At 38.0% G+C, this 26322-nt stretch overlaps 1 protein-coding gene across 2 annotated transcripts in view; it reads right to left on the bottom strand.

Moving 5' to 3' along the window:
* Positions 1–489: 489 nt before the first annotated feature.
* phf14 (PHD finger protein 14) overlaps positions 490–26322 on the bottom strand; it is a 97308-nt gene continuing 71475 nt past the window's right edge. For both annotated transcript variants that reach the window (XM_056249741.1, XM_056249740.1), the window contains exons 17-18: positions 22746–22863; positions 490–1449 (exon numbers count right to left, since the gene is read on the bottom strand). In XM_056249741.1, the coding sequence (XP_056105716.1) occupies positions 1378–1449; positions 22746–22863 (190 nt within the window). In that variant the 3' untranslated portion in view covers positions 490–1377. The remainder of the gene's footprint in view (positions 1450–22745; positions 22864–26322) is intronic.

Raw genomic sequence — 26322 nt, forward strand, 5'->3', positions numbered from 1 at the left:
TTTATCCTTATATATATATGTATATATACAGTATATATATATATATATATATATATATATATATATATATTTGGATGTTAATTTAACATGTACTGCTATCACTAGAAAAATCTGAAATGAATGATTAAACCAGTATATACATCTCCCAAAAATGATATCCAACTAAATACTGCATAACTGGTTTTATTTTCCAAGGCTGATCATCACAAATTTCTGAAGCATGACCATCTCCTTTCACTGACCGTATGTAGAAAAAGAAATACTTGTAGGAGTTTCACGTCCTATTCTGTACCCTTTTTGTGGAAAGTGCACTTCCGTCTCTGAAAATGGCTTTTTCTTTGAGTGCCCTGCCCTTTATTTTGATAGAATCTAAATAGTTATGATCCTGTTGCAATAACAGAAATAATAATAATAAAAATGGTTTCAAAAAACACAAGTAATGTTTATTACTTTCTTTTGTAAGTACCCAAATACAGACTCGTCTGGAACTCAAATGTTGAGGCAGATTAATTTTTTTTTTTTTTTTGACTGAGAATTGCCTCAAACGTGAGCATGGACAATAATACTGTCAACGATAAAGGATGTTCTGGAATATACTGTAGGTATAAAAATGATATTTGTAAAAAATAATAAAATAGACTTTGCTCTTACCACCAGGAAGTAAGGAATTATTTATATAACACAAGCCACTAACTGTCAGTTTCAATGCAATCAATGTCAATGCAAGTTAATTATTACACTATAATATGTTGGTGTTTAAACAATATGAAATAAAATAAAAACAAAAGCAAATATAAAGGGCTGATAAACAAAGAGGAGTTTACGGGACAGGAACAAATAGTGTGCAATTGGTGTATAACAGAAACATTGCTTAAGGAAACTCTGGACACACAACACCAGTATAATATTCACATCCATGAGTCATGGGAAATGTTAATTAGTGTATGAAAAATAACCTTTAAAAAACAGGCTTTGAGTGGGCATAGAGTATTCAAGGTAAAAACGGGCTCATATGAAGATCCTGCTGTTCTTCCAGCACTCCAAAGATTCCCTGGGTTGAACTCTGAAATTCATTCATGACTGTGGACTTGAACATACATTGACTCTATACAATACCCTATATATTTGAAAAAATATAGAGAGAGATCACAGCGTTGACAATTTTTGTAAGCTGGCAATTGTGGTCATTTGATCGATTCCTGGTTAACAAAGGAGGAAAGTTTCAGTCTTGTGAAGCAGTGGCAGTTGTCGACTTTTGATTTAATTTGTGAAAGTTATTTTGCATCCCACTATTCAGCAGGAAATGAGGTGATGGTGCTGACTGTGTAGGCAAGACGATTATTTCACGTGAGGTAACGATAAGGTAACGAGAGTTTTTCAGTCTGGGATCTCTTGCTCGTCCGTTTCCTCTTTCACAGACTCTTCGTCAACCTCTTGTGGTTCTTCCTCCTGAAAAATAAAATCGTATTAACCTCCATTGATGAGATTTTCCGTCATGTATGACAACATGGATGAAATGTACATGAAATAGTACAACATCTCCGGATCCAAAAACAAACGTAGATGGTGATCTGAGTAAACCAGAAGGAGCGGATAGAAGTATTGCTTACACACAAGAACGCTAATGTGAGTAGCAAATATTCAAAAGCTTATAAATCAAAACTGCCTAATGTTACAGAGAAAAATGTCGAACCCACAAAGAGGTAAACGACTGTGCGAGCTTTGGGGGTGTTGATGGACTCAGTGTACTCAATCTAAATGTAAGTACATAGTTAAAGATACCTAATATAAAGTGTGTCCAAAAAACAGGACGAATTTAAAGACAGCTAGGCCGTGTCCATTTTCCTTTCTAATTTGAATGTATGTTACTAGAAATTCACTAGCAATAATCCCAGTTTTAAACTGTATTTCAACATGCAACGCTCTGAATAATGGTAATTTTAGCACCTCTACGGCAGTGAACAAAGAGCAAACGTCATGCCAGAGTCATTTAAACAACCTGCAAATTTAGAGGAGACGACAAACAGGAAATGACGGCCATCTCAGCTTTTAAGTGAGTCTGACAGATGCAATTATCCCCTCCTGCAAAGGTTAATAAACACATCTACGCACAGCCATGTGTGATGGCAGAGCCCTGACCACACACTATACTCAAAGAAGCTGAGAAGCACATGATGATTCATGGCTTTACTTACAGAAAGAATCAAGAGCACGCATCTCATTAAAAGCATCTATTGTTCCTTAGAGCTTTTGGAACATTTATAGAAGAAAATCCAATGAATATAGTAATGACCTACTAATAACCTTATAATTAAATATAGCAATATATGGGAAACTACTATAGGTTATAGTTTTCAGACATTTCATTAAGAGCATCTATTGTTCCTTAGAGCTATACATTTATAGAAGCTAATCCAATGAATATAGTAACAACATAGTAATAACCTAGTAATTACATAGTAATAAGCTTGTAAAAAAGTATGGACACAATATATGGGAAACTAGTATAGGTCAAAGTTTTCAGACATCTCATTATAAGCATTGTCTGTTCCTTACAGCTATTATTGCATTTATAGAAGCAAATTCAATATAGTAACAACATAGTAATAACCTAGTAATTACAACATAATAACCTTTTCAAAAAGTATGGCCACAATATATGGGAAACTAATATCGTTCATAGTTTTCAGACATCTCACTAAAAGAATATATTGTTCCTTAGAAGTATTAATACATTTATAGAAGCAAATCAAATGTTTATAGAAAACATAGTAATAACCTAGTAATTACATAGTAATAACCTTTTTAAAAAGTATGGCCACGAAATATGAGAAACTACAATCGGTCATAGTTTTCAGACATCTCATTAAAAGCATCTATTGTTCCTTAGAGCTTTAATGCCTTTATAGAAGCAAATCCAATACATATAGTAACAACATAGTAATAACCCAGTAATGACATAGTAATAACCTTTTTAAAAAAGAATGGCCACACTATATGGGAAACTACCATAGGTCATAATTTTCAGACATCTCATTGAAAGCATCTACTGTTCCTTGGGGCAATTAATGAATTTATGGAAGCAAATTCAATGTTTACAGAAAACATAGTAATAACCCAGTAATAACATTGTAATAACACATGGCCACAATAATATAATAACATAGTAATAACCTTTTTAAAAAGTATGGCCACAATATATGGGAAACTACTATTTGTCATCCAATGAATATAGTAATTACATAGTAATAACCTAGTAATTACATAGTTATAAACTTGTTTAAAAAAGTATGGGAACAATATATGGAAGACTACAATAGGTCAAATCCAAAGTTTATAGAAAACATAGTAATAACCTTGTAATTATATATTAATAACCTTGTAAAAAAAAGTATGACCAATATATGGGAAACTATCATAGGTCATAGTTTTCAGGCATCTCATAAGGATTGGCTGTTCCCTAGAGCTATTAATACATTTATAGAAGCAAATCCAATGAATATAGTAACAACATAGTAATAACCTAGTATTTACATAGTTATTAGTATTTACATAGTTATTATCTTGTAAAAAAAAAAAGTATGACAACAATATATGGGAAACTACATTGTCAGTTTTCAGACATCTCATTAAAAGCATCTATTGTACCTTAGGACAATTCATAAATTTAAAGAAACAAATCCAATGAATATAGTAATAACCTAGTAATTACATAGTAATAACCTTGTAAAAAGTATGGCCACAATATATGACACTACCATAGGTCATAGTTTTCAGTCATCTCATTGAAAGCATCTACTGTTTCTTAGAAATATGAATACATTTATAGAAGCAAATCCAATGTTTATAGAAAACAAAGTAATAACCTAGTTATTACATAGTTATAACCTTGTTAAAAAAAGTATGACAACAAGATATGGGAAACTACTATGTCAGTTTTCAGACACCATTAAAATCATCAATTGTTAATTATGGCAATTAATACATTAATATAAGCAAATCGAATGAATATAGCAACAACATAGTAATTACATAGTAATAAGCTTGTAAAAAAGTATGACCAAAACATATGGCATTCTACTATAGGTCATAGTTTTCAGACATCTCATTAAAAGCCTCTACTGTTCTTAGAACTAGTAATACATTTATAGAAGCAGATTCAATGAATATAGTAACAACATAGTAATAACCTAGTAATTAAATAGTAATAACCTTGTATGCTTCATATGTAAAAGAAAACTGCTATAGGCCAGCATAATTTTCAGACACATAAAGATCAGAATTGTGATACACGCCCAATACGTGGCTTCAGGAGCCGTCTCAGCAGTTAATCTGGACAGACAGCTTTGCTTTATTCAGCAATGTCTCTCCCATATGGGTCTTGTCTCTGTCTGTGGATGACTTTTGATCTGCAGCCAGGCCTTATGAAAAATGAGTTACTTTTTCCTGAACTCTGGGTACTTTGCCGTTGCCGGGCCGTGCAGAGATATAAATCTCATGGTGGGACGACACCTCATGAACCTTGCTGCCGGATCAGCCTGTGCCATCCACCAAATCTCTCTGACAAGCCTGCCAATTTTCCAATTACTTCTGGCGCCATACGTTATCATCAGGCCAGTCAGCACTTAAAAGGGATACAAGAGGAGAGGGTGGTCCGGTTCGTGCTAACAATCTCATGGAGTGCCTCGATTGAGCTTTTTCACACTCCCATGGACACACATGGACACAAACACTCACGCATTGACCCACACGCTATGGCCCGTTTGTGATTTAGTGTTTATTCCTGTGGGCAGGGTGAAACCAGGGCTCTTGGACACTCCTTGGTGTGCTAGACATGGGACACCAGCAACACATTGCTTGACAGTAAACAAAGCAAAAAAAGAGTTTTTTTTAAATATATAAAATCTTATTTTATTTTATTATTTAAATATGAACACATTTATGATATTTCTTCATTGGTAACACTTTTTTAATGGTCCACTTTAGACATTATACTAAGTAACTTTACAACTCTCATTAGAGTATTTGTAGACTGTCTGGTTAATATCTGCTAACTCTTAATTGCGATACTCCCCCAACAGACAATCTACTAAGCGACTTTGCAACTATGTACATTTTTTCCACCCAAACCCTAACACCTATCCAATAACCTAACAGTCTACTAATACTCAGAGTATGTTGACATGAATTTGCAATGTTACTTATAGTTAGTAGAATGTCTAAAATGGACCATCAAAATGAAGTGCAACCTTTAAATTTATTGTAAAATATTGTATTATTTATTGTATTCTACATTTATATACAGTTATACACCTTCAGTCAAAAGTTTGGTGTTGATAAGATTTAATTGAACAATACTTTTTTCAAAAACAAAGTATCAATTTTGTGAAATATTACAATTTAAAATAACCTTAGTAATAATTCTAATATGCTGACTTGCATTCGTGCTGAATAAAAGTATATATATTTTTTTAAATATCACCCTAAATTTTGAATGGTATAGTCACCATTACATTTCTATAAGGTACATTATTACTACTGCAATGTGAATAAGAGGTGAGAAGTTGACTTATGTTGCACTTAAAGTTGAACTTGCTGATTTCACAAATTTAAAAAAGTATCAATGTGTTTGAACTGGACTGCAAAATTTGCATAAATTCCATTGGATTTCTTTCGAAATGTTATTTTATGTTGTGGTTTGGGATGCTGGTCTGATTAACAGACCTGCAAAAGAGACTAATGAGGGTTCTAACAGCGCCACGATTTCTCATAACAGCAAAAAAAGAAATAGATATTAATCAAGCATGGCATTACACAGCTCACACATTAAGCTTAAACAGAAAGAGACAGTATGCTAAAAAAAACCACTGTCGGTATAGTTGGTACTTCCTGTTTTGATTTGATCAAAGTATCTGAAAAGTTAGAGAACCACATCTATGGGGTAAAGGAGAACAGGACTCACACACACACACACAAGTCACCTATTGCCAGCCAGAGGAAAACGCTTTGCTGAATACTGTGATATGTGTCACAATAAAAATAATTCCAATATGTGAAGTTCACTTCTTGACTCTATAAAGCTCCCATTTCAAATATTCCTTTTTTTTTTTTAAACAGGGTGCTCATTTTGCTGACAGTGTGACATTTGCTTTGTGAGGCAGAGACATCGTGGAGACGCTGGCCCACTGCGGGCCCGATCACGCTGACAGGCAGTGGCTTTGTGGGATATCTCCATCACTCTCCTCCAGGGAAAGCTGGAGCCTTCATTCTGCCATTCACTCTCCATGAGGCAGCCAGCCCTCCGGCTACTGCTTATACATGTATGATAATGAAATGCCACATTCTTCATTCTAATTGCATTTTAGATTTTAAAAGGGCAGAAAAAAAAAAAAAAACCTTGTGTGAAATAGCGAGAGAGAAAGAGAAATGTGCGGCAGCGTAAGGGAGAGTTTAGGCGAGCAACGTCGGAGGAAAAGCGAGAGCGTGGTCTGGACCCTAGGTGGCAACAAAGGCCTGTGGCGTGTTAATGCATCCGACTCGCAGACCCCTGCTGCCTTACAGCGACACAATCAAACCCCCTTCCCTTTTTCTTCCCAACCACCCACACTACATGCAGCAAACTTCATAAAGTGGGATTAAAATAAAGCTGTGCAGAAAAAAAAGAATTAAAAATTTACAACGCTGCTTTTACTTTAATAAGCTTTAGCATCCATTATCAAGCTGGCACAGTCCTCAAAGAATTAGCGGGCTAATTAGTATGACTTATTTCTTTATCGCATTTTCTGCTTTCATTGTATTTATTTGTGCATGTGTGTTGAATACACGGCTTTTATGTGGCGAAGGGAAAGAAGCGGCTTTCCGACCTCCTCCCGTTTGATAGGTGTCGCCGCGTGTCTGCAATCCCGCATGCACCGCGGAAGACAGATTGATGTCCCACAACGATGATGAAAACACGCAGCATGTAAGGAAGCAGGAGAGACATCTAGAGAAAATGAAGCGCTGTGGTTTGAACCAATGGGTGTCTTCGGCAGACGGAAAAGAGAGAGAGAGAGAGAGAGAGAGAGAGAGAGAGAGAGAGAGAGAGAGAGAGAGAGAGAGAGAGAGAGAGAGAGAGAGAGAGAGAGAGAGAGTGCGGTATCAGGCCGCGGGATTATTCATGACCTCTCCTAACCATCTCTCTTCATAGAGATGGTGGAAAAATATTTACCAGTCAGAGTAATTTGATAAAGCTATACACGCGTGCCCAGAGAGAGCTAGTCTTGCGTAGCCAGAACTTTGACTAAACAGCAAAAGTTTTGGGTCCACATTGCAGCTTATTCAACGTCCGCCTACTTAAACAGGAAGAGACAGTCTGACTGGCATTATTTATTTTAATTAATGGCAATTTTATTTGAAATATATTATACCACAAATAATAGGCAGACATTAAAAAAAGTATAAAATTAAATTAAAAACAAAACCAGAAAATTGTAGAATGTATATATAGACTGTCCAAAAAAGAGACTATAAGAAGCAAAAAAGCAGTTTATATAGATTTGCGAATGATTATTTAATTCAACTGCATAAAAAAAAGACGAAGAAAGGTTTTTTGGTACCTTGCAAGCATGACTAGGCGAACTGATAAAAATCCATAACCTTACTTCCAGAAGTTGTATAAATCAACCAATCAGATTACAGCTTTCCAGTATTGTGAGATTTTTTTTTAAAGTAATACTTTCCAAAGTACTTATCAAAAGTGACAGCAAATAACATACAAAAATATTAGGGATGCAACGATACCGCTTTTTCAAAACCGATCCGATCCGATCCCAAAATTCTGAGTATCGGCCGATACCGATACCAATCCGATACCAGTGCAGTTTTTTTTTTAAATCAAGTAGAATTTCTATAACTCTGTGTGTTGAACTGATAATCACTCTTTTGTGTGTTAAACACAATCTACTTAACACAGACAACTTAATTTTAAAGAAAAACAACAAATCCAAAAAATATATGATCATAATCTGTGACAAAAATGCTATAATAAACTAGATTAGTGGATAATTCAGCAGTGCAATTTAGTCTAGAAAAATCATGAGTGCACAATAATTGTATAAAATCTGAACATTTAGTGAAGAAAATTTAGGGGAACAAATAAGAGACAATAAGTGTAACACTAAATCTGGTCAAACATTACACATTGCTCTTTGTATTGTTGTAAAATACATTCATGAAAAACAAGATAACAAAAATCAAGAAGATAAATTATTATATATAGCCTGTATAGGCTACTATAAAATTGAGACATGTTTTAAATGTATAGCACAGCTGTTTAATGAGGCAGCAACATATGATAGATAGGACAGAACAAGAAAGGCTATTAATAATCTTTCATTGCGCAAAAGTAGTATTATATGATTATGAAAGGATCCAATACAGTGCGGCACACAGCGCTTATGCGCATCCCGAGCGCAGAATGATGCGCTTGAAGCAACACGGAGTCACAGCGCGCAGCGCGTCGAATCCGCATTGAACAGTTCAAAGCACAAAGGAAAGACATATCGATGCGTAGTGTATTATACACAGTATCTATGCAATCGTTTATTGAGCCTTTTCTTTTAACAGTTTTAAATTTCAGTTACTGTGCGCGTGAAGAACAATTATAGTGCTCTCTGACTCTAGGCTACTCTGTTGCGATCTAACAGACGCCCGGTAGAAAGTAACATGATTTAGTTACAGCAATAAAGTCCAGCAATATAAAGTTGTTTTATGCTAAACCATAGACCTTTATCTACAGATCAAGAATAATAATAGTAACATTGAATCATCTTGATCTTGGAGAGTTTCATCGTGTTGCCTGTCGTAACAGAACGCGACGCGCTGTTAAATGCTGAATGGAGAATGACTGACAGCCGCAGCGGAGGGAAAAAGTTTACGAGGTCTTGAATTTAATGACTTAAATATTAATTTTTATCTCACATTATACTATATAATGGCTTCAGAACACTTATAAGATAGTGCACGAAAACTTTATGGTACTTGATAATGTTTTTGTGCCTTTTGTGGGGCTTAACAATAACACAGAATAATACGCACAATATCGGATTTGGATCGGCCTCCTCTGACCGATACCCGATCCGGCAAAAATGGCAGTATCGGAGCCGATACCGATACTGAGTATCGGATCGATGCATCCCTAAAAAATATATATATCAGCAGCTATATAAATGCAGTCCAAGACTGAAGTAATGATGCTGAAAATCCAGCTTTGCCATCAAAGGAAGAAATGACATTTTAAAACATTAAAATAGAAAACACTTCTATTAAATTGTAATAATATTTCACAATATTACAGTTGAACTATTTTTGATCAAATAAATGCAACCTTGGTGAGTATAAGGGACAGTAATAAATACATTAAGATTGTGTTGGTTTTCATGAGAATCAAATTTGCATGTCTGCGTTTGTACACGAGTACAACAAATTGAGTGTGATGGTGGTCTGTAAGCACAAACCTAAGGACGTGTGTGTGTTTCACTGTAGTGGATATGACACAATTGCATTCAGTCATAAACACTCGCTTCATTAGGCAGCTGAAGCTGTGCGTTACGCGCTACATTGAGCCACCTCTGGCCCTATCGCCTTTTCTCTCACACACCCTCTCCCAGCAAAACCCAATCACCAGAAAGCACAATTAAATTTCATGACTATGCATATTTGCGCTTCCCATTTTCATTTATTACAAAGGGCATTCATTAATCTACCTTTTTTCCCAGAGAATGGATTTTCATTTTAGTGAGGTGTGACAGATACTGAGGTGAACTTACCAAGAGATGGCTAATTAAATCAGCAGTAAAATGCACAAGCCAGAGATTTTTCTCTCTCTCTCTTTTTTTTTTTTTTTTTACTTGCATCTGATAAGAGCCAATGTTGCGGGGAGAAGGTGTGGTATATGGAAAGGAAGAGCTACTTTCTCTCCATTTCCAATTTCTGGTGAAATATTAAATCACAAATAAATGTAAGTGCTCAAACTCTGCGAGGAAATTGGTTACATGCCCACATGCATGGATGGAGGCTCTCAGCAAATAAATGGATAGCGAACTAAAAGCTAAACAGCATCCAGTACAAAAGCAGGAGCAATAAAGAGCACGCTAATAAAGTAGCAACTAAAACACGCACTCGCAGGTGAAAACAAACGAGTTGCATCCACCGAGTAGCAAACAGCTTGTGCGAATTTACTGTCTTGTCAGTCCCTGATGGTTAGGAAGCCTTTTTAAAAAGATAGTACACATGATATATAAAAAGAATTAATATAATTAAAATATATTAAAAAATCTAATAATCTAGTAAACGATGAGCAAATTTACATTTTTCAGTGGACCCTCCCTTTAAGGATAGAATGGAGACCTCAAGACGGACTATGTGTGTGTGGCCTTTCTGTTTTGAACAGTATGCAGTCTGCTGATCCTCATTAATGTGATTTATAGCATCACACAGTAACACTCCTCTAAGGCTGCATTTGTTAAACAGTGTGCCGGTCGGTACGTGTGCATATGGGAGTGTGAGAGAATCAATTTTTGAACAGATCTGTTAGTGTGTTTGCAGGTGTGGAGAGTTGTTTCAGCATCTCCCTCTGTCAGCAGATTGGGTGGATATCCCATCAAATAGAGCCACATTAAACAAGGCAGTGCGTATACTGTACACTTACGGTCCAAGACTTAAAGCACAGAGGTCAGAGGGTTGTACATTCTTGTCATGTTCAATGTCACCTTTAAGGAGTGTGATAAGGCAATTCCTGTTTGTTTATTAATAATGCATGCGGAGGGAAAAGCCTCCTCCTCTTCTTATTCTGCTGTTGTTGTCTGGTGGGTTGAGAAGCGCTACTTCACGCGTCATCTACTTATTTAAACGATCCTTCTAAAGTTACACTAAAAAAATGCTGTAAAAAAACAAAACAGTAACACTGTTTTCCATTAAAAAAACAGTCCTGCAGAAAACAATGCATTCTGGGCAATATTTTTCATGATAAGCAACTACTTGATTGTTAATTTACAGTCCATTTTCAACACTAATCTACCGTATTTATGTATTACGGTATTTTATTTGTACAGTAGTAGGCAATGCATCTTTTAAGCAATAGCGCAATGGCGCTGAACGGGTGTTTCACAGGAGTAAGTTTCGCCTATCCGCGTTCGTGGCGCTCATGACAGGAATATGTGTGGAAAATAGAAGAAAACTAATCAAAGCGGAGAGGAGAGGGAACTTTGAAATGGACTGCAGCAAAGAGAGTTTAGAAAAAAAAACTGGACAGTCACTTTGGTGAGCGGGAAGAACTGAAACTAAAAAAGTGGCGCCTGAAACGAACTTTTCGTGTCTGCGGAACTAATGACACTTCGAATCCCATAAGAGAGAACTTTGAAACTGACTGCAGCGAGGAACACGTTCTTTTAAAATTGGAGGTTTTGGTCAGTGTTTTATCTCCATCCAAATCATCCGAACGGTGACTGAGGAGCTGGAACTGAACAAGCGCTTGAGAGTGCATATAAGTGAGTGATTATAAATGCATTAAACAGAGAAGGTAAAATCGTATTGATTCACTTGTAATACATAATTTATTCCCAAATTTCAGTGTTGATTAAGGCTTTCAGACTGTGTATTTTTTGGTGGCACTCAGCCTGATGGTTTTGCCTGTACACTGTGTGCAGAATTATTAGGCAAGTGAGTATTTTGACCATATCATCATTTTTATTCATTTTTTTCCAACTCCAAGCTGTATACACTTGAATGCTTATTGGATTTAAGCATTTCAGGTGATGTGTTTTTGTGTAATGAGGGAGGGTGTGGCCTAAGGAGATCAACACCCATATCAAGGTGTGGAAAATCATTAGGCAGCTTCTTTTCCTCAGGCAAAATGGGCCAAAAAAGAGTTTTAACTGACTCCGAAAAATCAAAAATTGTAAAAAGTCTTTCAGAGAGATGCAGCACTCTTGAAATTGCTAAGATATTGGGGCGTGATCACAGAACCATCAAACGTTTTGTAGCAAATACTCAACAGAGTCGCAAGAAACGTGTTGAGAAAAAAAACCCCGCAAATTAACTGCCAAAGATTTGAGAAGAATCAAACGTGAAGCTACCAGGAACCCATTATCCTCCAGTGCTGTCATATTCCAGAACTGCAACCTACCTGGAGTGCCCAGAAGTACAAGGTGTTCAGTGCTCAGAGACATGGCCAAGGTAAGGAAGGCTGAAATCCGACCACCACTGAACAAGAAACATAAGTTGAAACGTCAAGACAGGGCCAGGAAATATCTGAAGACAGATTTTTCAAAGGTTTTATGGACTGATGAGATGAGAGTGACTCTTGACGGACCAGATGGATGGGCCAGTGGCTGGATCAGTAATGGGCACAGAGCTCCACTTCGACTCAGACGACAGCAAGGTGGAGGTGGGGTGATGGTATGGGCTGGTAGTATTAAAGATGAGCTAGTTGGACCTTTTCGGGGTGAAGATGGACTCAAAATGAACTCCCAAACCAACTGCCAGTTTTAGAAGATACTTTCTTCAAGCAGTGGGACAGGAAAAAGTCTGCATCTTACAAGAAGACCATGATTTTTTATGCAGAACAATGCTCCATCACATGCATCAAAGAAGGGTGGTCACTGATTGGTGACCACCCTCAATGGTGACCATTGGTCACTGATTTTTGTGAACCAAAATACTGATTATTATAGAATATTACTTATTAAACATTTACACGCAATTTCGTTTGAGTTGAATTTCGTTACTACAACAGAGTTTGAGTTTGTATTCTTTTCTGCACTTTTTTCTTTTTACACATATTCATGTTACTTTTACCATATTTTTGTCCATTTTTGGGTGTTCTTGTTTTTATATAAATGTTCACTTTTTGATTAGCCTATTACTGTTGCCTGTGGTTTTACTATAGTAATTTCCTGCATGATATTAATTTCCAACCTATTTTGGGGTTCCCTTTTTGACCTAGAGCTGTGTTGCCAAAATGATCCAAATGGGGTTGTTTTTTTAGTGTCTTGTAAATTGAAATAATTACAGAAATGTACTGCATGTATTTTTTTCAGTAAATGGCTATAAAGTAATTTCACAGTATTAATATCGTAGAATTATAGTATATTGCTGGTGACTCTGCTGCCAGTATTTTACTGTAAAATAAAAATAAAAATTTTACGGTATTAAGCTGTAAAGCAATTTCACAGTATTCTTACCATAGAATTACAATAGATTTCTGGCGACTGCACATGCAGTTAGCGGCTCCAAACTAAATTGCACACAGGCTTCCCAAACACTCCCTTTATCTTGCAATGTTTGGACAAACTCAGAATACACAGTAGTTGCGTTTCTGAAAGAATCTGCGTTTTAAAACGAATCGATGAATGATTCATCGATTTACTCAAATACAATCACTTGTTTCATTCCTGAATTAATCTGTGCATCGGAACAAATCAGTTGAATTAACGATTCAATGATTCACTCATAAAGACAGTCAACTGTTTAATTCCTGAATTAATCTACAGAATGAGTTTGAACAAACTGATTCAGTGAATGCTTGGCAAAAGTGTACATTGAGGGAGCATAACGACGACCCTTGTGAAATCAAAAATGACAAATGAGACACTCTACGGTCTTGTCTTGTCCACAAGGCTGCAAGTGCACATGCAGTGTGCCGTTTGGGACCGGGCCACTTGTATCAATCCTGATCGAATAAGTGTTTTTAAACAAGTTGATTCAGTGAATGATTTAACGACTCACTCAAAGTCAGTCAGGCCCTGTCCCAAATGGCACCCTAAACTCTTGTGGCACTTTCGTGACATAACACTGCTTTTTAACTGTCGGGTAGAATTCTGCTACAGAACTTGCCTCAGTGTGAGGTCGACCAACCATTTCAACCATTTAACATTTTAAAAGGTTAATGGTTTTGGTGGTAAATTGCACAATTTTACCAAATCATAAAGCCTCTACATCACAGAAAGGTTTTACAGGTCCACCTTGTCGTACAGGCAATGTAAGTGAGTTAATAAAACCCACTAAGCGCTAAGAAAGTGACCAACGGGACAGCTGGAATTTGCCATGCCATCTCCAGGGTCCTGTTTACTCTGAAAATTGGCCCCTCAGAGGGAATGAGGCATCCAGCTTGCCTAGTTAAAGTGATGGACGTGACTCCAGTGCATTGATTTTTTCCAACATCTTAGCACTCTCCATCCAACTCACCGGCAAGCAGGGGTGCAAGGTAACTTTCAGGATCATGCTATAGTACCTTCTCTTGAAATGCTAACCTTTGGTTTAGACTGCATTTATGCCTGGTGCACAGCTACAATAACTCACCCTTTTTATGCCTGACCTCTCAGAGCCCTATTGAACACTTATTCAACTGGCCTTCAGAACAGTGTGAGAAGGTAAACTGAAGGAGACCGGCTGAAAACCAGTCAAAATGCAATTGCTTATAGGTTATTTTGCCCTTGATCTTGTCAGGTGGCAATCAATGTTTGATAAATAATAATAAGAAAGACCCTAATTTCCTTTACAAATTCCATTCCATGGTAAAGCTGGCTGTGAGAGGGACTTAATTAAGTTAATTAGTCTAACTTAATTAGGCTGTTTAGCAGGTCAGTCTGTCGAGGCTCTGACTGACAACTGCGCTTGAAGAAATCATCCGCAGAATCTGAATATAACTGAATATTAGAGCATATCATTTCTGCAGTAGTGTTACAAAACGGAATTTCAAAAATAAGGAATTTCAAAAAGGTTTCTCTAGTATTTAACTTGTCCTTCATTGGCCAACAAACAAATAGTCCCACCTCCAAACCCATACTATTTTGCCACATAAATAATGACATTCATATATACATACTGTATATATATATATATATATATATATACACTCACCGGCCACTTTATTAGGTACCCCATGCTAGTAACGGGTTGGACCCCCTTTTGCCTTCAGAACTGCCTCAATTCTTCGTGGCATAGATTCAACAAGGTGCTGGAAGCATTCCTCAGGGAGTTTGGTCCATATTGACATGATGGCATCACACAGTTGCCGCAGATTTGTCGGCTGCACATCCATGATGCGAATCTCCCGTTCCACCACATCCCAAAGATGCTCTATTGGGTTGAGATCTGGTGACTGTGGAGGCCATTTTAGTACAGTGAACTCATTGTCATGTTCAAGAAACCAATTTGAAATGATTAGAGCTTTGTGACATGGTAGAAGTAGCCATCAGAGGATGGGTACATGGTGGCCATAAAGGGATGGACATGGTCAGAAACAATGCTCAGGTAGGGCGTGGCATTTAAACGATGCCCGATTGGCACTAAGGGGCCTAAAGTGTGCCAGGAAAACATCCCCCACACCATTACACCACCACCACCAGCCTGCACAGTGGTAACAAGGCATGATGGTTCCATGTTCTCATTCTGTTTACGCCAAATTCTGACTCTAACATCTGAATGTCTCAACAGAAATCGAGACTCATCAGACCAGGCAACATTTTTCCAGTCTTCAACTGTTCAATTTTGGTGAGCTCTTGCAAATTGTAGCCTCTTTTTCCTATTTGTAGTGGAGATGAGTGGTACCCGGTGGAGTCTTCTGCTGTTGTAGCCCATCCGCTTCAAGGTTGTGCGTGTTGTGGCTTCACAAATGCTTTGCTGCATACCTCGGTTGTAACGAGTGGTTATTTCAGTCACTGTTGCCCTTCTATCAGCTCGAACCAGTCTGGCCATTCTCCTCCGACCTCTGGCATCAACAAGGCATTTCCGCCCACAGAATTGCCGCTCACTGGATGTTTTTTCTTTTTCGGACCATTCTCTGTAAACCCTAGAGATGGTTGTGCGTGAAAATCCCAGTAGATTAGCAGTTTCTGAAATACTCAGACCAGCCCTTCTGGCACCAACAATCATGCCACGTTCAAAGTCACTCAAATCAACTTTCTTCCCCATACTGATGCTCGGTTTGAACTGCAGGAGATTGTCTTGACCATGTCTACATGCCTAAATGCACTGAGTTGCCGCCATGTGATTGGCTGCTTAGAAATTAAGTGTTAACGAGCAGTTGGACAGGTGTACCTAATAAAGTGGCCGGTGAGTGTATATATAAATAAATAAACCTTCGTTAAGTCTATTTTAAACTGGTCTTTGAATGTACATAATTTTATCATGTACATTAGTTCCACATAAATCAATTAACTTACATCAATATCTTTTTGTATAATTTGATCAATATGAAAAATATCATTTGTTTATCTACATTCAATGGAATAAAGCTATTTTAAGTGACTAATTAAAAAAATCCATTGTGATTTTACACGTGACCCTGATTAATATTCTTATTTTTTTTACTCAGAGTAAAGCAAAATTCAACACACTCTTCATGTATCCTAATAAGCAAAAGCTTCCCTTTTTGTCACAATGGTAACCCAACATTACAAAAACCGATCTAAACCTCAACATGGACATTAAGCACTATCAAGCCTCCCTTTTGTCTCATCTCAATAAAACACATAACATACACTTAATTTTAACATTTAATCTCACCACCCAGTTTTTACTAAAGAATGCTGGGAACTACAACTCCCTGCCTAGTTTCAGTTAAAGTTTCACCAAAAAGTAATTCACGAAATCCCAAAACAAATTATGTTAACTTCCATGTTACAAATTTAAGTGGAATGCTTAAATAAATTGAACAAGCAGCAAAAATAATTTTGATCCTGGTGTAAAGTGCCTCATAGATAAACAAGAGAAGAGGCTTAGCAAATTAAAGTAGTTCAAATTTAAACCTCAAGGTCAAGTAGTAACATACTTCAAAAACAAACTCTGCTTAGCGTCCAATCAGCCCGCAAGAACATCTCGGGGCGACACAAATGCATTTCTGTAAGTGTTATAATTGCTGCAGTAACGAGGCTTTTGACCCCAAGTCTAGATAGTGACTGAATTAGCAATCCACAAAAGCTGTCCTTTAGGCATTTCCATTCCCGCCTGAGCCGGGTTCGCCTCATGGCATTTCAAACGCACCACAGATCTGTTGAAACGTTTTATCACGAGGGTGAGCCGCGGTGACACGCGGGTGTAAATAAAGCTCAAACAAGCCCCTCTCCACCACCTAACGGGCTCTCCAACTAAAGGCCATCCGTATATTGTGGCAGGAATGTCATTTTATTACCCGAATCAATTCAGCAGAGCTCCGAAGTGACAGCAGAGGGATGTGGCCTTCGTTGGCCGGGGGTTATCTGACGTGTGCAGGCAGGGAAATACACAGCTTTCGTAATGAACTCAACACTTACTAATAAAGTCTTTATTGCCGAGCCACGTATGAACTGATACCAGAGTCGGCCCTGTACGACCGCATGCTCGTAAACTAATGAAAATGGGCTTTTTCTCACAATCGTTTTTTCGCGAGGGAGGGAAGGCAGACGCAATTAAGTGATTTAATAACACAAACGTCTCGATGCGACAAATCATCAACCGAGAAACGACTTAAAACATTTTTTATTAATCAAGACCTTAGAGGCAAAAACCCATTTATGGTGACCTTTATAAGGCAATGAGTGAGAAAAATGCAGTGAGAGACAGATAACCACCCGGCAAGCTCAAAACCATCTCACATCCTCCAATCGTCCCACCACCCATGCGTTGGTCCCTATGTATAAGAGTTTGGGGTCTACAGAGGTCTTTTCATGGGGAGAGCCTGTCAAAGGGCCCCGTGTTTTAATCGAGAGGCTGAAAAAGAAGATGGCTCCGCATCTAGAAGTCAAGGCTGGAAGGGATAACAAATCGACTCTTCAGTTCCACACTTCTGAACTGCTTCTTCTTCATTCAACCGCAGCGAAACCAAAGCACCGCCCCCCTTTAATGTCGACCCCCACAATCTTGGCGAGGAGGAGAATTATAGAAGAAGCTGGCTGCATTTTAAGATGGCATTTAAAAAAACATCCGGACCAACCGCAGGTAAAGAGGTTCACAGCGTGGCACATTACAGAACTGAAGTACTTCAACACACTGCTCATTTCTGGAGTGCTCTTTGATTCCCATAATGGAACCTATTATATTTCAAATGGCAGTAACGGCCAGAAGACATTTACCCTTCACCCCGACTTTTTGTTTCAAGGGTCGGATGTGTCTACATTTACAGTATGACGATTGTTCAACCAAATATATAATGATTTTCAAATGTCTAGAGCGTAACAACCGCTTTACTTGAATGTCCACTCTATGACTCTAAAACACTCAATATAAATATACACAATGAATTGATTTCTACTGAAATTTTACCAATATTTCATCTGGTAAAGTATAGCACTAACAATGCCAAGGTCATAGCAGGTTATACTCAGGAAACGCATACTGAATTATCTGGGAAAAATATGAAGATTAAAGCATTTTCCAGATGCTAAACTTGTAAATGTTTTAAGGCGTGAATACCTAAAAATCTTTCACGCAAAGTTTCAATTCAAATTAGATAATTTTTCATAATTCCACAACAACAATTTATGAACTGTATAATTAAAAAAAATTAAAAAAAATGTATATATATACAGTTTATACACACACATACACTTAATATAGGCTACATGTATGTGAGTACATTAGCTCATCACCGTTATGACACTTCCATTAAACAGTGACAAAAAAAATGCTAATGATAGGATCCAAACCATATAATAAAAGGTCACACGAAAAAAGAAAAAGATTGGAATTGGCGTTTGTGGTGTTAAAGTAGCCTTCGAACCAAAAAAAGAAAAGTAAAGGTAAGAGGAAGGAGAGTGTAACCCGTTTCGCGTTCTGTCATCGCTTTTATATAGTAAAGTTGAAGAGAGGATATAAAATGATGACATTAGAGAAGGAGAGAAAAAAAAAATTCCAGAGGACAACAAAAACCCCGTAGTGAGGGTGAGATAAGATAGCAGGTCCTACTAAAACCAAGCACAGCATGTGTGTGTCGAAGAAAGAGAGAGAGAGAGAGAGAGAGGGAGAGAGAGAGAGAGAGAGAGAGAGAGAGAGAGAGAGAGAGAGAGAGAGAGAGAGAGAGAGAGAGAGAGAGAGAGAGAGAGAGAGAGAGAGAGAGAGAGAGAGAGGTATGTGGCCCGGTGTGTGTGTGTGTGTCTGTGATTAAACAGGATTGTGTCTGGTCTCTGCGAGTCCCCGGGGAACGGCTGGTCTCACGGCAGGCTGTCACTGAACACATTCTAAAGGCAAAGACTTGTTTAATCCCTGTGGCCCTGGTGCACCTCCCACTGTCTAAAGCTCTTTTCTCTGTCTCCACTCGCCTTCCTTCCATCGCTTTTGTTCTGAACTGCACAGCTCTCATTCTGTAGCAGCGGGTTACCGATCTGCAGCTTTTCTTCAACGCCTTTGACTTATAATAGCCCTATTTACAGGAGATACACAGCACACACAAAGGAGGTCTGCTGCCAGAACATTACTCTTTATCAGTCGATTTTATGAGCGAGACATTAAGCACTTTTACATGTATTTGAAACAAAGGGCTGCTGAGAGTCAACTGGAAGCTTTTTTATATCTCATTTTATCAACAATCTTTTAAACAGATGAAATAAATATTTGTGAACATTATTAACCATATTTTAGCAAACATACTGACATTTCTAAGTATCTTCACATTATCATATTTTTTGGCACATTTACCATGGTAATACTATGTTTTTTTTTTTTTTTTTATGGTGTTGTGATAACACCTTGTTTTTTGTACATTTACTATAGTAAAACTATGGTTTTTGTACCTTTACTATTGTAATGGCATGTTTTTGGATATTGTATCGTAGTTATGTCATATGTTTTTGTACATTTACCACAGTAAACCCATGTAGCAATACCATTTATCATAGTAATACTATGTTGTTTTTTGAACATTTACTTTGGTAACACCATGTTTTTGCACATGTTACCGCAGTAATGTTTTTGTACATTTACCTATGATTTTTGGACATTTACCATGGTAATACTATTTTTTGGAAATTTACAATGGTAATACTGTGTTTTGGACATAGCATCATGGTGATATGTGACATAACACTAGCACAATCAACAGTTATCTTAATATTTCAATAACAGAAAACCTAGAGGAAAAAAACAAGTAAAAATAGGAACAAATATGACAATTATTGTCATACATTTAGAGTATTCCACTGAGCTATACAATTAATGTTGATAGCTCAAATAAAACTGGTCTTGGAAGAATTCGAGATTATATTGAGATCTCTGAGGGGTTCCATCATTATATCAAAGCCAAGATGGTTACAAAACGTACCATGTTAACATCATAACTGTTATTACCATATCACTACCATTTATCTTAGCATCTCCAGACTAAGATTCATGTACATATACAGAAAACTGTATTTACCAGCATCTGCATTTGTCATTCTATCATCATGCTCTCTGCTTAAACCTTTTAATTTGAATCCTGAGCAATAATTCCATGTTACTAATTCCGCCATGTAGTCAGACCACCACCATTTTTCATCTTTTACTTTCTCTTCAGCAAACATCAATTAACCCCCATTTTCCATGCCGCTAGAGTCTGGCTAGCAGAACTGTCCATTTAAAGATAAATTGAAAAGCAGATGCATTTATTAACTTAATTGGGTTTCCAAGAAGACACATAATGCCGTTGATTGCACTGTAATTCAATGAGAAATAGAAATTAAATGTTTGGGAGAACGTGAAAGCACTCACTAATTTCCAAAACATACTACAAAACAATCACCGTAGGATAAGTCAACAGCGCGGATCAACTGTGGCTTTTAGGAAAGGGATCAGGAGCAGCCGCTGACGTGTGCAGGGAAGGAAGGAAGGCATATAGGATTTAAAACAGCGGCTGACTTTCACCACTGGTGCTATCGGGACACTTCTGCATCTTCAAACCACATCTGCTTAGCTTTTATCTGTAATTAACAAAGCCAGGGAGCCGATAAGCCCGGTTAGAGTATTTAAAGAATCTGTGGTAAAGATTTGTATTTATTTATTTATTTATTTATGTAATAAATCATGTCAGGAAATGTTTCCTGAACTGGGGTGATACTTGAGCGATGAACACTGTGGACTAAATGAATAATGAATAAGGACGGACTACTCTTCCCCTACTTTCAAAGCCAGTCTGGTTTTGTACAAAAATGTGTTATGAGTCTAAAGAAATGAATAATTCCACAACCACTGCAGTAAATCATTATAACAATTAAAGGGATACTTCACCTCTGGAAAGATAAATGTGTATTTAAAATGGGTCATTTATGTAGAAGAAATGTGAAATTATTTTTGAATTTGGAGCTTTCTAGACTGAGAAAAGCCAGAAAATGTATTTTTGGCTTATGTGGATGAAAGACAACAACTCCCAGAATGCACTTGCTTCGCTGCCCTAGGAGGCCACGCCTACCGGTAACAGAGCGCAGTAGTTAAACAAGTCTAGGCTACTAGTGAGTCTCCGTGATGAGTCTGCCCGGGTTTTCGAGATCGCCCAAAATGTCCGGGATTCGGCTTTTGCGTTCTACAGTCGCCATTCATTATGTTTACTGTGGCGAGCAGGACGAGACTGAGGGCCGCGGGAGAACAGCGCGAGGCTGGTGGCGTGATTACCGATGAGCGACACCTGTGAGACGCACCGGTCTCGTATCTCTCACGGAGGAGCGGGAATTTTCTTAGCAATGTTAAAACGCACATCAACCGATCACTTTTTTAGCGTTCATGTAAACACTACATTCAGATTCACCAATCGGATTGAATTCAGTTAGATTGAAACAAAAGGTGTGCATGTAAACAATGAATGGCGACTGCAGAAAGCAAAAGCTGAATCCCGGACATCGACGGCCGGACATGTGCGGGAAAAAAGAGGATGGTAACCCCTACTACTCAGCTTTCTCCACAGAACAAGAGCCTGCTAGCTTAACTTCCAAAAAAAGATGGCTGACACTATGTGTACATTCTGTGAGTGAGATCCCACCCTCTATGGGCGGGTTGAGAACATGCGGGACAGCCCCTACTACTGGCTATAGTCTTTAACCTCTGGCCAAAAAATCCTCCGATGACGCAAAATGACGATTTTTGCGTCATCGGAGGATTTTTTTCAGACAAAAAATACATAAATCTCTCGTCTCGTCTCAGGGGGATATGAGGGTGAAAAGCATGGTAATTCGAAAATACTACAGGTTTTCTACTAATACAAAGCTTAATGCTAAATCCTGAAGTATCCCTTTAATGAACTAAAATTATATTATGATTAGAAGTATTAGATTAAATTAAATTATAAAATTAAGTAAAAAGGTAGCAATTTATTTTACAGTGTTCTTGTTACAAATTTTACATGTACTTACTATAGTAATAACAGTGAAATGTGCACGATCACAAGAAACCCTAAAACCCTAAACCAAACCCGGTAGCACTTCATTTTACAGTATGTGTACTTCCAGTGTTCTTACCTAAGAAAGTACTGGTTAATATTAGGTAATTACATAAGGTTAAGATTAGGTTCAGGGTTAGTACGTAGTTATTACCCAGTTGTTGTAATAACTACTGTATAATAAGTACATAGTACTATGTACAAGGGGAACATGACTGCAAAATAAAGTGCTACCCTTTTTTTACAGTCCTGTTCTCCATGTACATGAGCTGTCTAGGCAGGCGGCTGACTAGATTATAGATGGCAATTGATGGAAAAATAAAAAATTGGAGAAACAACAAACTATTACGACTGAAGTGGGTATAGGGACAATTCTGTTGACTCTCACCTTTGATGAGGAGGTGTCACATTCCTGACAGATCCATCCGTAGCCGGTTTGTTTGGGCGACTTCTTCAGGGGAGGGTCCAGACAGCCGAAGTGGTAACAGAGCTGACACTCATCACACCTATGAGGAAAACAGTCAGCACATTAGCAGCGAGAATACATTAAAATGCAGCTCCGGTGCCACACACACACAGACTGCTTATACCCTGCCAAGAGGGCAGTATGGCCCTAACCAGGCAGGTATGATAGATGGTGACAGAGCCATTTGCTGTCAGGTAACAGATGCTTAATAGATTCAAAACACATTGGCACACAACCTCTCACACGGCCTTGTACAGCCATCATAAAACACGCTGCTCGATTGGTCCTGCTGAAATGAGTTTCAGCTCATCGTGTCGATAAATCTCTAAGGGATTTTTATTCCAGAGTCAAGGTGTCAAGAAAGACACTGAGATTCTGTCCTTAGTTATAGGTCTGCTCAACCACCAGCTATCCGATTTTACATAAACCGTAAAAGACCTTCATCTTGGGTCGATTATTATGCTGTTCTGTAGCTGCTGCAAGTGCTGAATATCGCTACTGAAAACAAAATGCAACATCATCAGAAGCATTCAGGGACATTTCACATTAGTGTCAAAATATATATGTATATAATATACAGCAATTAATTAATCAAATTAACTGCAAATAACCATATATAATCAGTATTTTTAGGTATCTTAAAAGGTTGACTTGTAAGATTCACAATAGGGTCAGTGAGATTTTTTTTGATTTAAGAAATGAATACTTTTATTCAGCAAGGACACATTTAATTGATTAAAAGTGACAGTAAAGTCATTTACAATGGTACAAAAATTCATATTTAAAATTTGTGATGTTGTTTTGTACGGAGCCCCCCTAGTCCCACTTTGTCAAAAAAATTCAATATAACTATCTCGTGGCCTCAAAATAGTAACTCGTGGCCTCTTGAGATACTATCTTGAGACCACGAGTTACTATTTTGAGGCCACGAGTTACTATCTTGAGGCCACGAGTTACTATCTTGAGGCCACGAGTTACTATCTTGAGGCCACGAGTTACTATCTTGAGGCCACGAGTTACTATCTTGAGGCCACGAGTTACTATCTTGAGGCCACGAGTTACTATATTGAGGCCACGAGTTACTATCTTGAGGCCACGAGTTACTATCTTGAGGCCACGAGTTACTATCTTGAGGCCACGAGTTACTATCTTGAGGCCAAGAGTTACTATCTTGAGGCCACGAGTTACTATCTTGAGGCCACGAGTTAATATCTTGAGGCCACGAGTTACTATCTTGAGGCCAAGAGTTACTATCTTGAGGCCACGAGTTACTATCTTGAGGCCACTAGTTACTATCTTGAGGCCACGAGTTACTATCTTGAGGCCACGAGTTACTATCTTGAGGCCACGAGTTACTATCTTGAGGCCACTAGTTACTATCTTGAGGCCAAGAGTTACTATCTTGAGGCCACGAGTTACTATCTTGAGGCCACGAGTTACTATCTTGAGGCCACGAGTTACTATCTTGAGGCCACGAGTTACTATGTTGAGGCCACGAGTTACTATGTTGAGGCCAAGAGTTACTATCTTGAGGCCACGAGTTACTATCTTGAGGCCAAGAGTTACTATCTTGAGGCCACGAGTTACTATCTTGAGGCCACGAGTTACTATCTTGAGGCCACGAGTTAATATCTTGAGGCCACGAGTTACTATGTTGAGGCCACGAGTTACTATCTTGAGGCCACGAGTTACTATCTTGAGGCCACGAGTTACTATCTTGAGGCCACGAGTTACTATCTTGAGGCCAAGAGTTACTATCTTGAGGCCACGAGTTAATATCTTGAGGCCACGAGTTAATATCTTGCGGCCACGAGTTACTATCTTGAGGCCAAGAGTTACTATCTTGAGGCCAAGAGTTACTATCTTGAGGCCACGAGTTACTATGTTGAGGCCACGAGTTACTATCTTGAGGCCACGAGTTACTATCTTGAGGCCAAGAGTTACTATCTTGCGGCCACGAGTTAATATCTTGAGGCCACGAGTTACTATCTTGAGGCCAAGAGTTACTATCTTGCGGCCACGAGTTAATATCTTGAGGCCACGAGTTACTATGTTGAGGCCACGAGTTACTATCTTGAGGCCACGAGTTACTATCTTGAGGCCACGAGTTACTATCTTGAGGCCACGAGTTAATATCTTGAGGCCACGAGTTAATATCTTGAGGCCACGAGTTACTATCTTGAGGCCACGAGTTACTATCTTGAGGCCACGAGTTACTATCTTGAGGCCACGAGTTAATATCTTGAGGCCACGAGTTACTATCTTGAGGCCACGAGATAGTTATAATACTTTTTTTTTGACAAAGTGGGACTAGGGGGGCTCTGTAGTTTTGAACTTTTTATTCATCAACAAATTTTTCCACAAAAAATATTAAGCAGCACAACTGTTTTCAACATTGATAATAATAAGAAATGTTTCTTGAGCAGCAAATCAGCATATTAGAATGATTTCTGAAGGATCATGTGACACTGAAGACTGGAGTAATGATGCTGAAAATTCAGCTTTGCATCACAGGAATAAATTGCACATTAAAATATAAGAAAATAAGAAAAAAAGCTATTTAAAATTGTAATACTATTTTACAACATTACTATTTCTACTGCACTTTTGATCAAATAAATGCAGCCTTGGTGAGCATAAGAAACTACTTTCAAAAACATAAATTATAACATAAATTGAACCTTATTGTAAAGTGTTACAGAAATCCTTATGTGATTTAAATTTGACTCAGTGGGCATAAATAAATGGATCAATTTTTTATTACTTTTTATAACTAATTGCAATAAATTAACAATGACAGCTGCTGTAAAAAAACAAACAAACAAAAAAACATTAAATATATCTATATTCATAAGACATTGTAAGAAAAAGTGCATAAAGTTCAGTTCTCATTTAACATTCATAAGGTGCATCAGCTGAAGCTCCACATGCCCTTCACCCTGCAGTCCATGCTCTCCTCTCCTTCCTGTCCATAATTAACTAATTATGTTGTAATCAATATAGTAGATTCTGATTTGGCAATGTAAATCAGATAAAGCCGATAAGAGCCGGGGAGGTCAATAGGCCCAATCCCCATCCTCGTCTCCATTACGGGACGGGGGGCACGGCGGTCTTATCAGCGAGCCCGCAGGATGAGGCGATAGAAAAAGACAGGGACAGACGCCATATTTTGTCTGCTAGGTGAACGAGCGGGAACACGGAGACTTTAGCAGAGGCAGGGTTGTTCTTGGTGTCACCGAACCCGATGCTGTGTATGACGTGGAAGCCCTTTCAAACTCAGGCCCATCACAGACTTCAAATGCTAATTAAAGACCTGGACGGTGATGCGGCTCAGTGCTAATGAGCAGAGAGTCTCACGCCGAAGACACATGTACACCTTCTGTCAACACCCAGCGGCTAGAATGGCTAACCTGATCACATTAATGTAGATTTCTGGTCATTAGTACTGTGTATCATTGAAAGAGTGCAAAAAGGTCAAACGCACAACTGATTTCTGCTT

Source organism: Rhinichthys klamathensis, unplaced genomic scaffold (assembly GCF_029890125.1).
Source record: "Rhinichthys klamathensis goyatoka isolate OS25496 unplaced genomic scaffold, OSU_Roscu_1.1 h1tg000060l_1, whole genome shotgun sequence".
Classification (NCBI taxonomy): domain Eukaryota; kingdom Metazoa; phylum Chordata; class Actinopteri; order Cypriniformes; family Leuciscidae; genus Rhinichthys; species Rhinichthys klamathensis.